Source organism: Haliaeetus leucocephalus, unplaced genomic scaffold, assembly GCF_000737465.1.
Source record: "Haliaeetus leucocephalus isolate CR32 unplaced genomic scaffold, Haliaeetus_leucocephalus-4.0 Scaffold145, whole genome shotgun sequence".
NCBI classification, from domain to species: Eukaryota; Metazoa; Chordata; class Aves; order Accipitriformes; family Accipitridae; genus Haliaeetus; species Haliaeetus leucocephalus.
The window spans coordinates 613,865-627,536 of NW_010972581.1; the positions used below are offsets into that span (position 1 = coordinate 613,865).

The 13,672-nt window shown below is 42.2% G+C and overlaps 1 protein-coding gene across 1 annotated transcript in view; it reads left to right on the forward strand.

The window, feature by feature from the left end:
- Positions 1-13,672, forward strand: part of TECRL (trans-2,3-enoyl-CoA reductase-like) — a 65,232-nt gene that overhangs the window by 30,189 nt on the left and 21,371 nt on the right. Inside the window, exons 3-4 of the mRNA XM_010561457.1 lie at positions 6,703-6,747; positions 8,022-8,125. Coding sequence (XP_010559759.1) covers positions 6,703-6,747; positions 8,022-8,125 — 149 coding nt within the window. The remainder of the gene's footprint in view (positions 1-6,702; positions 6,748-8,021; positions 8,126-13,672) is intronic.

Genomic DNA, 13,672 nt, shown 5'->3' on the forward strand with positions numbered 1-13,672 from the left:
ATCAAATAGCTCCTTTTTCAAATTCCACATGTCATTAAGAAAGTGGTTATTTGTGTCCCCATAGCAACTAGAGGTCAAGGTGCCTTTGTAAAACACATGGCCAGAGATCTTCCCTGAAAAGCTTACAAATTAAATCAGAGAAAATACTCAGAGAAAAAAGCTGACAAAGAAAAGAGATTTATCCCTGGGTATGGAGCCATTAAAAACAACATCCATTTCAGTACCCTACTAAGACTTTACTGAACAGGACACACTGGAGCTGCTCTTTCCACTGACTTCCCATAAAAACATGGATCTAGTTCAAGACCTCGCTCCCGCTCTTTAAATATTCTGATACGCCATAGCAAAGGTGCTTCTACGAGAAAAACACAACCTAGCTGAATAATCCCGGATCCAGCAAGTGCCTTCTCAAGGCCAGCCCTGTGCCCTTGCCCTAAAGACTTAGCGAGAGGTGGCAGCATGGTGCAGTTAGTAGCCCAGCCGGGCTCAGGATGGTGCCAGGCCAGTATAGCTGACTGGTACCTGGAGGGGGCGGGGGGGGGCTGGCTTTCTGCACTAGCCCTGAAAAAAAAACAACCAGGTGATTGTGCTGCCATTTAGCAGGTCAAAGCAGCAAAACATCTTTTGGTCTGTGGCCAAAGAGGGACTTTCAAATGGGGCCATGTGAAGAGACACCCGGGCCTTGCTTGCCCCAGGCTTGCTGCCAAGAGCTGCAGTTCTTCAAGTGGGCTGGTCGTTCAGGTGGCAGTACTCAGTGGCTGTCATTTATTACAGTGAAGGCAAGCATAGTAAGTAATAGCTTCAGACACTTTCTTTCTTGGTCTTGTGGCCCAGCTTAGTTTTACTGTGGTTTCTTAGGTGTGCTTTGCTTACTGCCGTCGTGCTCGGGAATCACTCAAGTGCAATGTTAGCACAATAAATCCCGCAGCCTTTTCTTCCAAATAAAAGCAAAAAGCAACAGTTTCAAGTCATTTCAGCATCCCCCTTTCCTGCTGTCAGGTCAGTGAAGCAAGGGTATGCAAACTTCAGTCCAGCAAAGGCTGCAACTGTCAGCATGGTGATATCTCTATCCATTCCTCTTTTCTCAGAAGCGTTCCTGAGAACGCTCAGACTTGCCTGCTGCAGCCAAGAGAAACAACACTTATGACCATTGCTCTTTAAGGTTGCGGACATGGAACAACTGTATTTGTTCAGCGTTTACTTGTCAAGAAAAAGACCTCAGCAAGTTTTCAGATAATCTGTGTGTCGGTATGTCTGTCTCTACATATTATGCACAAAACCACCATCCCCACACATACTAATATGTAAATCTTTCCTAGCTATCTCTTCTCATTGCTACAAAGATATCAAAACTACTGTCTGGTTAAGGTGGTGGAATGCATTTCAGCCGTGCTTAGTTCACATGAGCAAGTGCTGTTACATTTCTCAGCTAATGTGTAACATTTTATGATCATATAAAGGGATATCGGTGCTGCAGTGATCCCAAGAATTTCCTGTACTTCTGCAAATTTAAACAACATGCTGCTGCTGATTGATTACAGTAATTTTGTTGTTCATATCATCCTATTCATAGCACAGCAGGTATTGCTTGTAATTATTAAGACTATTTGTTATTAGAAATGCATGGGTGGTGAAATACAATAAGAAGCAAACAATTTAACTGATAATAAAATTAGCTGATCATGGAAAGTCAATCTGCTAATTATCTCCAAACTGTGTCCGTCAGCTCTGTTTTACATTTCTTAGACTTCTCGCTCCCCAGCGGAATAGTTTTTGCAGGGCTGCGTTCTAAGGAACACACCGAATTTCCCAGCAAGAGAGGTTTTCTTCATGTTACACCTTTGCTCTCACACAGGTTCATGTAACTTCATAAATACTTTGTGACAAACAGACACCTGATTGTGTAATTTACTACAGAACAGGCAGTGCACTAAGGAATTTTTATGGAATGAACTTTATGAAACTTAATAAAAATTAGACTGACCCCCTCAATTTCATAACTATTGGAAAGTACATAGTACTTAGATTTCTTAGGTGTGAAAATTTTGAAACCTCTTGTGGTATTAAAGTGGTGGAGCACACATTAAGGTCAATTTGAATCATGTGGATAGAGTGTACCTTTGGACACTTTTAAAACTGCATATAGGCTTTTAAAACTGTTCTCAGTTCCTGTGATTGACAGCTGAATCATTTACCGAAATTCTAGTATAAATGAAGTGAAAGAACAAACTGTGTGAACAGTGGGATCAGTAGAATTTGGTTTTTTGTGCATCTTTGCATAGTGGTATTGGCAGCTGGGCATGGCACTGAGGCTGTCATTTTAGCAAGCATTTGTATGGTTGTTTGATAGCACTACATCTCCTTTTTATATCCAGTATTAATAGGTGGTTTCATAGTTGGGGATGGTCAAATTAAACGTGGCTGTCAGTTTTTATATATCCTGTCAGTTTGCTTATGTTTTAATTTTTGTTTTAAATACTGGCAGGTACAACAAATAACCCATCCAAAATTAAATATTTTTCCTCATGTCCATTTTTTAAAACACATTATTAAAAGTAAACATTGAGTCACTTTCCAAGAAAATACCATCCTGTATTGAAAAATCATGATGCTTTAAAAATAATAGCATTAAAATATTTTAACTGTTTTTAAATAAATGTATGGATTTTTTCCACAAATTTGGAACATATTCCTGACAGAGAAGATGGAATAAGGTAAAAGACTTAAGTCTCATCATTAATTGCTTACACTCCCAGAATAAAGGAAGCCTGTACACATAGAAGGAACATTATCTGAATCATACAGAATGAATCATAGAACTGTAGAACAGTTTGGGTTGGAAGGGATGTTCAAATATCATCTAGTCCAGTCCCTCTGCCATGGGCAGGGACATCTTTCACTAGATCAGGTTGTTCAGTGAAGAAGAATGATGTCGATGTCACCCAAAATCAAGGAGTTTGTGAATAACCTTTCAGCTGAGGAATGGGCAAAGCTTTCAGGTGCCTATGCGCATGCAATTGTGGGGTGACCGTATTAAAGACTGAGACATCCTTCAACAGACGGGTAAGTCAGGAGGGTAGAAATAATCAAATAGGAGTTGGAAAACCAGGAAGACATTTCAATAGCTGTCCAAACATGCTGCAAAGAAAGGAACCAAAGCTGTTCTACACAAATGCTAGAAATCTAAGAAATGTGATGAACAAACGACAATATTGGCTAGATATCAGAGGATATAATATTGGCTAAATATTTGGTTTGAACCATGATGGCCATTCTTATTTTCTGGTCAGTTTTTCCAAGCCAAAACTTGAAAATGCGTGTGAAATGTGTAGCCAAAACCATAACCCTGCATAAGGGAGCTGAACAGCTCTGTGGATCACAAGGAATATACAGGGACCGTGACGTACCATGTGGCTGAGCTCTGATGCACCATCACAATGTCAGAAAGTAAATAATAATACGTGCCTGATCTTAGAGATGCAACAGGAGTTACAAGATAAACTTCAGTCACCCATGCTCTTGGATTGCCATTAATCTCTGCAGGAGGCACCAATGGAAAGTGTCAATAAGAATAAACTGGGACATAAACCCTACTAAAAAAAACCCAAACCAAAACCAACCCTGGAAAAGAGGAATCCGCCAGCTTTAGACTGGAAGAGAGGGGAGCTTTGCCAGGTGTGGGAGTGCAGAGAGGCTTTCGAGTGCTGCACACAGCTGCAGCTGTGTCTCTGTCTTTAGTGAGTGCTTGTTTACCCTGGGAGCGTGCACTCTCAACATGCACTTCTGAACTCCTGCTGATGGCAGGGGGAGCTAATCTGCCAGACAGTACTGGCTCTAGGTATCCAAGAGAGCCATCAACCCCTTATTCTGACAGGCAGTAGCAAGAATTAATACAGGTGCTAATTAGTCACTGCATTTGGCTTCTTTTCACTACTAAAAGAAAGGAGAGCTCTTCTCCTATAGGAATGACATGAATGTGTGTTTGCCAGAGCCAGGCTGGATTGGAATGGCTTCCCACATTGCCAAATAGAAATCCAGAGCTGTCCTAGTGAGAGCTCTGGAGGAACCCTGTGGAAAACACTCAGTCGCAGGAAGAAGGCAGGTAAATGGTGACAAGTGGGGCCAGGGTCCCCTTGGTTGACTGCTACCAAGTGGTGAGCAGACAAGACTCCGATGCTTAGGAATGTGTGGGGTTTCCTCTCTCTGAAATGAGTTTCATCAGGCTGGGAGAGCAGACCAGCCAGACCTCTGAAACCTCCTGAGGAATGAAGTGGGGTCACACTTCTCTCCAGAAAGCAACGGTGGTTTTTGCAGGACCCTGGGCAGCTAAGACTTTGGAACAGCCTTGTGAAAGTCTGCTGCCAGTGAAGATTGAAAGTGGGAAACTTTCATGTTCACACTAAACCCAACATACTTACAAATAGAGATGTTTGGACTTTGTCCCCCACTCCATTTGCACAGCATTTCCACTCGACATTAACTAGTGGCCACCCCCCCTATAGTAAGAGCTGGGAAGGAACATCCCAACAGCTAATTCCAGGTCCCTCCAGCAAAATACACACAGCACCCCAAGGATGGTCTGGAAACCAGAGACACACAGTGGTGTGATAACAAGGTCACTGCCGACAAGCAGGAGCAAAGGCACACTTCCATCTGTCTAAATCTTTGAGTATGTTTGAAGAGAGTGGTGTACCGAGGCTAAAGGACTGGAAATGTGGGATGACGTGCTTAAACGCACAACCTCTGTTTGCCCTTGTGAAGATTATGAGCCATACCTAAAAGCACATTGCCACAGGATCAGGTAAATTGGCTTTTATTGAAACATACTGTAATATGGGGAGGGGGAGCTGGGGGGAAGATTCCAATTTAACGCAAGTACATTGCATTTCAGGCTCCCAAATAACTATTGATAATCTGCTGTCCTGGAGCAAATCATATCTTTCTTGACAAGTCAGACAGCTGCTCCTTCTCTATCTTCCTTTTGTTATCTTTAATAGCCATGGATTGTTGTGGTACCTTGAAAAAAATGTCTGCGACTTACTTGATGGATGTCTCACCTCCTGCTATTAGGCCTGGTTCATGGGTTCATCTAATGCCTGTTCTTGCCAACAAAACTCAGACCAAGTGCTTTTGAAATGAGAGTGTGCTGGGTGCCATTGCACAGTGGGTGCAGTGCACACTGTGTACAGCTCCCCTTCCCCTCCAGCTGGCAGCTGGTGGGGCGAACAAGCTCTCCTGATCATCCTCAAATACAGTTAAGGTAGCAGCAACCTCCTGAGCTCATCTGGTCCAGGCTTCTGCTCAGAGCAGGGCTAACTTTCAAGTCCTGTAAGATTGCTCAGGGTCTTCCCCAGCCGAGGCCTGACTATCTCCAGTGTAGTAGATCCCACAGCTTCTCAGGGCAAATGTTTCCATGTTTGATCACAGTCATTCTGAAGAATCTTTTTCCATTTTTTTAAGGTATGGGAATACTGGTGTCTTAAATACAGGAATACTAACAATTGTAAGATAGGTCTAAAGAAAACCATGGGTGTATTTGACCAATTTCACCCAGACTTTGAATTGAAAAGACAAAGCAAATCTCTTTCAGGCTATCAGCTGTCCTAAGGTGTGTCAAAGGAAATAAAGACAAATGCGGTAGAAATGGCTGGGGGTGGTGATAGCGCAGCTGTTCCCTCTGTCAGACTTTGCTGCCCCCAAATCTCAGTTGACACCATGGATTGTGTAAGGTCTCCCCAGACTGCTCCAGGTCAGCCCTAAAACCCTTCAACAGCAAACCAAAGTGCGTGTGTGGGGTTAAGCGAAGTTCTGTGTCTTTGTGATGCAATGGAAGAGTGCTTGTATTGTCCAGTCAGCCAGCACAGCTGCAGGGGCACAACCTTCTGCATATAGACACTACAAGGAGCTGGACAAGTTAACAAGTTGAACAGCCATGATCTCTTTTGCAGTCTTTCTCTGGCAGTTGCTCACTTGCCCTGACACTGAGAGAAACAAATGCAGCTGGAGACCCGTACCTGTTTGAACAAACTGACAAGTCTCTGTCCAGAATCATCAAAGGGCAACTAATAACAACTGTCAGCTGCTATTGTGCATTTAGGAGGAACCTTTAAACTAGAGCGTTTAAAAATCTGCTTCTAGGGAACATCCTTAAGTTGATGGGTATCATGGAAATCATACGTTACACAGTATTAGCTACGCAGGTGCCTCTGCTTTTTGTGTCTCCATTTGCTTAATCCGTGATTAAGAACTAGTGCTAGCTGCACATCCCTAGTCAGGTTTTATATTCCTAGATGGTAAAAAACAAACCCTTTGGACCAGACTGTAGAAGAAGCATCATTTTGGAGGGAGGGGCAAGACTGACACATTTAGTATAGAGTTTCAGCAAATATAGTAATAAACATCATCCTCTTTATACTTCTCAGTGGTGCGTGCACACGCCCATTTTTCATGCGCTGATGGAGAAATTCAGCATTGAGATTGACCCTTGCAATACTCAAGTGGGGAGAAGGGATCTCTGTTTTAATGTGTGTATTGTGTGCTCCTGCTAGCTCTCTTGTATTCTCCTTGTATAGCTGAGACTGAAAGAGAGGATTTTTTTTTCAATCTCACATTTGTATCTATCAGCTAAAAACAATACTAACAGAAAGAGAAATTTAGATCCTCCACCATGAAATTAACAACCGTGCTTTGTGATTTGAACAGGTCCCCAGTGGTACCCTTCGCGTGTTGGCCTGCAACTAGAACGCAGTAAGTATTCGTATGGTTGAATACAGTCGCCTAACATATTACTAATCCTCTGGCAAGTTCTCTTCCTAACAGTATTGCTCTCTCCATATGTGTTATTGGGTGAACTGTTAGCACTTTTTCATTAATGTTATCAATTATTAACTTATTAGCTTTCTCATTAATAAAGGAATCTAATGGTTTTCATAACCACTGAATAAAAATGTTTCAGAATACAGTATATGATCAAATAATGAAAACAAGGCAGTTTTAAAAACATTCACTCACTTTCCTCACTCACTGCATTATCCATTTTAATACTTGCTCACAGTCTTATCAGAAGATGCAACTGGCTGCAGGAGGCAGCCTCTTTTTTTTGTGCCAGTACACCAGTTCTTGGTGGACATGGCAGCGAGAGATGAAGCTGCCACGGGCTGTGTGGCATTTGGTCTGTGGACATGTAGCACTGCAGAACCCTAGAAAATGAGGGCTCAGCACCTAGTGGAATTTAGCACCCTCACTGACTTAAACAGTCAACAAACATATATTGAAAGGGAGACACAATACATAAAGTAGAAAAGAGAAAAGAAGTGTTGCAGCCATGGAAACACCCCATGCCAGTGGCTGTTGGGGTTTCCTAATATCCAGCTCACTGCCTCTATAAAAAAAAAAGAGAACCAGATACTGCCATTTTATGTCTCTGCCTATACAGTCTAGGCCCATCAGGACTGGAAGCAGATGCCTCAGAATACTGTGAAAAGTAATATAATGCTCAGATATACCTGGTCTGCTTAGGTCAGACAGCTTACAAAGAAATCTTGGACTGTGGGCCTTTGCCAAAGAAGTTGTGTTCATCGTGATGGTGCCACCTATTGTAAAATAGTCTGAGAATAAAAACGCTTCAGCAAAAGATATCAGTGAGGGAGACACTGCATAACATCACCTTTCCCAGTAGTCTTGCAAGACAGAATAAAAAGCGCTCTTTGAAATTGTCTGTGTGATTGCATGGCATATCTCTAATGGTCTAGATTAACAGAGATAGCACCATAACAACTGCTATGCATTGCCACCCAGGGTCATGTCAGCCTAATGCTTTTGTTAAAACGAGAAGAGAACAGCTCTCATAGAAACGCTTTAAGTTGCTAACCTGGAGAATAAGTACCAAGTCACCAAAATAAATCAGAATACAAGTTGGGCCTACACCTCGAGCATTAGCAGGGCAGCCTACGTGTTATGCTGAGCCTCTGAGAGGATGACTCTTGTTCATGCCATTTCCTCCTCCCCTTTTGTTATTACAGATGGGCCCTATTTGAAGGATTCCATTAACATTCAAAGCCTTGCTGTTTCCTCTATCATTACACTGTATTTTACAGACCTGGGTCAGCAGGTTGGTTGGACCACAGTAAGTATGTCCTTGTAACAATCAACATGATATATCTTAATGTACAATGTGTTTTAGCATCAAATTACTCCAACTTACTCAGCCTGTCCTTCCCTATGTCAAATGGTGTAATTACTTTATCAGCAGTTGAAGCAGAATTAAATGGATGGTGAGCGAAGTTATCAATGTGCTAACTCTGACACCCAATTAAAGATTAGAAGGTGGACATAACAATATTGCCTGATGAAAAAAAAGTCAATTTTTAAAAACAGTTTTAGCTTATCTAGGGTTTATAAGCCTGTGCAGGATCCTGTAGCCAAATACATTCATTTGCTGCAAGGCTCTTCAGCTTTGAAAGTGGGAGGATATTAAAAAGAAAAAATGGATTTCTGGTAATCCTGTTACTAATACAGGAAAATTATTGGATAGAAATATCTTACACTCTGTTCACCCGATGAACAGTTCTGAGAGAGTGGTGAGGCCAAGGATTCCAGGCAGAAGATGCCCAGCCAGGCTCAGGAGTCACAAAACTTCTGAATCTCTTTGTAAAACAAAAGCATTCACCGCGAGCAACAGTACCTGTATTATGCTGTAGGTAGAACCATGGTCTGTTTTTACTTCTGGTCTCAGTTTGACTTCAGTTATTTTCCTGTAAGCAGCTGTTGGAACGTCAGGGTGGTGGGAGAGAGGCAATATGTTCCACCCAAATGGTATTGTGGGGAACTCTAACCTTGCAGGCTCATCTGTGCAAGGAGGAAGTAAAAAGATTCAATTCTTTCACAGCCCAAAGACAGAAGACAGCAGAAGAGCTTGAAAGGACAGGGAAGGAATGGAAGGTGAAGAGACCTTTCCAATGCCCTGTGGCAGGCATAGGTGGCAGAGCTGAAAGTAGTCTTACTGCTACTGATAGTCTCACTGACGTAGCTTTTGCTGTACTTTGCATATACTGCATTAGCTGGAGTAACACACAGCCCACATCTGTATATTGGGTAATGAGATTCCCAATTTCTGCAGTGAGAAACATGAGTAAGGCAGAACTAGAGTTTCTGAAAGCCATAAAAGTGATGATGAGACTATACATAGCAATGGAAAACAAACTGCCAATTGCTTGCAATTCCTTTAATGAAACCAGTGAGTTTTTGCTAGCTGGCATCATGGCTGTAGGCCAAATTATCAGATTCTTATCTCAGGCAGCCCACAGATCCTACCCTGCTCACCTGGGGTGACTACAAGACCCACTGACAAGCCACTGTTCTTCCTTGGCTGGGCTTATATGGACGGAGCTTGTGAGTGTCAGGTCATTAAGCAACTTGCAGATGATAATACCTGTTCCTCTTTCCAATAGGTCACTATGGGCTAGGAAGCATTACTACATGACACTTAGAATGGACATGCTATTTTACACCTCCTCACCTGTTAAACAGTACACTCAAGGTGGATGTTACTGCCAGAACTGCCCTTGACTTTGGGAAGAATCAACTGCTGGATCAGTACTGTAAGGTCACATACCATCTCACCTGCTCAAGCTCATGTGCATTTCTCTCTCTCCAGGGAAGCAGATAGCCCCTAGCAGCACAAACTCTGGCAGGTTTTAGCCCCTGTGAACAAGAACATGACCTATATCTATCTTTCCCAGTTCTGACAACAGGACTCAAATCCCCAGGTGGTGACAAGCAGTTTACTTCAGTGGAGTTAGAGCAGTTTGCATGTGTGACTTACCCGTTTCCGTAGAGATCTGCAAGTTTACCAAGGCTGAGGCTCTACCCCACTGATTCCCATGCTGATTAATAGCCTACTGGGGCCATGTTGATTAATGTTAGTTGGGGTCCTGTTTCTCCCCCAACCCATCCCACTGCCTCTCGACCATGGAATTTCCTTGCAAAGCAAAATTATGAGTAGTGCAGCTTCCTGTTTGCTACAACTAAGTAATCTGCAAGAACCTTATTTATTCTCTCCTTTCCTCATGGTTTATGTAGCCTGAGACAGTAACATAACTAAAGCTTAATATCCCATTATAAATAGTGCAGTTATGACTAGGCGTTGATACTGCAGGCAGTGGCATTTTTTTATGATTTAATCTGTGTGTGCAGAAAGTTGACTCCATGAGTTTCTGAATATTCATCTTATCCTATTCTGTTCCATATTCTAAATTGTCTCCATTCGCAGTAGGAGAAATCTTCCTAGCAACGTCATTTAAACAGTCAAGAGATTTTTATATTATAGCTAGTCTATAGCAATAGAGAAAAAGTTCATAGAAGATTGTATTCTAACAATAGCAATTAAGAATGCATTTGTACACAGGATGTACAGTTTTACTGCCATTTTTACTGTGCTTAGAGCTCCCATTCTCCCATCCTCCTTGATGCTCTATCAGATTTATGCACACAGTGAGGGATGCTTCTGATTTAAAGGGTTGACGTTTAAATAAACAAGGCATAGAATAAAAATATACTTATCAGCAAAATGATAGCTGAGGTACAAAGGGCCACATTCAGGTCTGGACTCCAAAAATAGACACAGAAGCACGTGGAGATATGTTGGTACTCCAGAGGTCGATGCATTGGGCATGGATCTGTCTAGGGGAAAACCAAGCACGGAGGTGGGTCTTCTGGGACTTTGTCACCTCATTGGAGATCACACTTGAGATGCCCACTTGAACACTAAGACCCCCAATGCTGGGGATTTACACCAAGAGAATGACTTGTGTTTTTTAAAAGGGGAAAGTGGTACCCACCTCCACCTCCTGGGAGCAGTATTCTCTCCAGGCATGTTGTAAAATAAAAGATGATGCTGTTGTCTGTTCCCAAACAATCAGTTTGGGTCTCTAAATCTAGGAGCGTATTTCTGAACCAAGAAACCTCAGCTTCCCTCTTGCAGCATGCACAGTCTCTGATTAACAGTTCTTGTCACACTCTACCGTGGTGGCTCAAGAGTTTATCATCTCCTGTTGTCTACTCGGTCCCTCTGACAAAGGCTGCCACTTGTAGGAAGGATGTTTCCTTTTCATCCTCAGTCTTCTTAAAACATGGTTACACAGTGACCAAAATATTTTTGGTGTTTTGTGCTGTGAAAGGCCAGACATCCCCTGGGCTCAGGTTACACTACAGCTCTGAGATTGTCTGACCAGATTTCGACAAGTTCTAGAGACTAGCTTGCTCTGAGGGAGGACAAACTGGGGTGAGGGATTTGCAGTTCTCCTCCACTGGAGCAAATACATGTCAATGTCTTTTGAGAGTGAGGCCCTTTCCTGGGATAATGTGGATAGAAATCCAACCTCAGCTGGCTCTTTTAGAAGAAAGGAGGCCCTCAAAGCTCATTTCCAGAAAGCAATTCAGGGAGAAACCAAAACCTGTTTCTTAGTATCATGGATTTTGTTGGAACTCGCTCTCTACTCTGCCTTCTTTTTTATAAAACAAATATTACCTGAAACACATAATTTACTTCTGCACAAGATTTACCAATTCCTTTACCCTACCTGGAGGGGATAGTTGAGGTTTTTCTGACTGATGCTGCAGAGATACTAATGGGAGCTGAGTTTACAGATCTTTTCTGTATGCGTCCCGCAAAGATTTTACCCCCAGGCATGTTTGAAATTCCTAACACTGGAGTGATGGGTTTTATTTTTAATCTCTGTCCAATTTTGGGCCTAAGCACGTTTGACAGAGGCCTCTTTTTACATATTGCAATGTGGCATGTGACTTTTTGAAATGTGGCTGGTATTTTACCTCTAAGAATGCATACTGCTGCTGTAGACAAAAGGGAAAAAAAAAAAGCATTCTTCCTGCTCAAATTCAGACTTCTGTTAAAGCTTCCCTCATTTGAGCAGTGATTGCAATTTCTGATTTATCAGCTTCTGTTGTCTAGTTGCTACCCAGGCAGGCTACCAGAAGGATCAAAATATAACTGAGAAAACAGCACAGAACTGTGAAAAACATATCTTACCTCCAAGTCTGTGAATTTCATAAGATTAACCCTAAAACACAGTATTTTTTGTAACTGTGATTTAAAATTAGGGATTGCTTAAATACTTTGACTCCTGAGAGCCTTAAAATACTGAGGCTGGCAGCAGAACTGCTCCATTTCAAATTTTCCAATGAAAAAAAGATTCTGCTCAATTTAGAAATGTAGAGACTAATACTTATTTAAACCCAAGAACATCTTTGAAATCTGAAAATCCACACTTTCACTAATTGGTCTGTTCCTTTCTGGCTGGCAAGCAAAATTATCACCAAGTTAGGCACTGTGGAAAATGAACAAGGAGCCAAGAGATCTATGTCTGAAGCTTTGTGGTTATGTATAGCAGGTGTATAGCGTGGGGAAGTGCATGCTGTGCTGAATAGCGAGGTGTGCCTGTTCTCTCGGGAGGGAAGGCAGTGTTTTGGTCAGTGTGGTTCTCTCCTCTTATTCTCACAGTGCATGTGTACCAAAGTTTTTCTGTCCTGTGGGTGTGGGTGAGTGGTGAATAGGGGAGGACTGTGGCTGGCAGAGCTCACTCAGTTGGTCCTGTAAATGTGGAACAATCCCATGAAGTCTGTGGGATGAGTGTGATATGAAGCAATTTATGAGTATTGATGGGTTTGGAGAGGCAGCCAAAGTGCTGCAAACTCATTTTCTGCACCTTCTCCATACTGAGATCAGCTTTGGGCTTTCCATGGGGAACAACTTAAGATGTTTTCCCTAATGTGGGAATGGAAGAAGACACTTCAATAAGGGTTTATAACTTCTCGATGGGATGTAGTGGTACAGGCAATTTTAATAGAAGAAAAAAAGACAGGATCTGAGGAATTTGAAGGAGTGGGAGGGCTGGGAGTCCCAACAAACTAGTGGGCCAATGTGATGAAGATAAATGTAAGAAAACTCACATGATCGTTGCCTAGGAAGGCATTTGAGATTGAGGTAAGAGAGAGAGCTGAGGATCTGTAGGATGTATCAGTGGAGAATGTCACTGAATATATTTCTCAGCAGATACGTATCAGAGCTTGCATATTTTGTGGCCAATTCAAACACAAGTAGCTGTGGGACAGGACCCTACAAATCAAATAACACTTTCAGGGAATTGTGGGTACCAGAAGAATTTAGCAGCAGTGCCAAATAAACAGAACGTGTGATTCTGTGTAAATCTGTGGGTGGCTTAAGAACGACTACAACAAAGTGCCAAAGAGAGAGAAATCCCCAAATGGTTTTTCATTGCTAAGCCTCTTGGATCAATAGATAATTTGGTCATGGAAGATGATCTCCAGGAAAAAAAGAAGTCACTATTTCCTCTATAGCACCTTTTCCAACTACAATTATTTGTAACACAAAGCACATTCATTTTACAGCTAACAGTTTGTACTTGGCAGAGGTTTCTGCTGGAACACACAGTAAGTGTTGCTCTACCTTGGTACAGCTAGCCAAGTCTTGAGCTGATCCCAGTCAAATGCTATGAACTTTCAAAACACTGTAACCTTTCACAAAGGCAAACTACACACACAAGATTGGTCTTATTTTTCATTTAATTAAGTCTAATAATTTTCCACCTCCAGGGTTATCAGGAGAGAACAGCTTGCATTTGCCTGATTTCTTGCC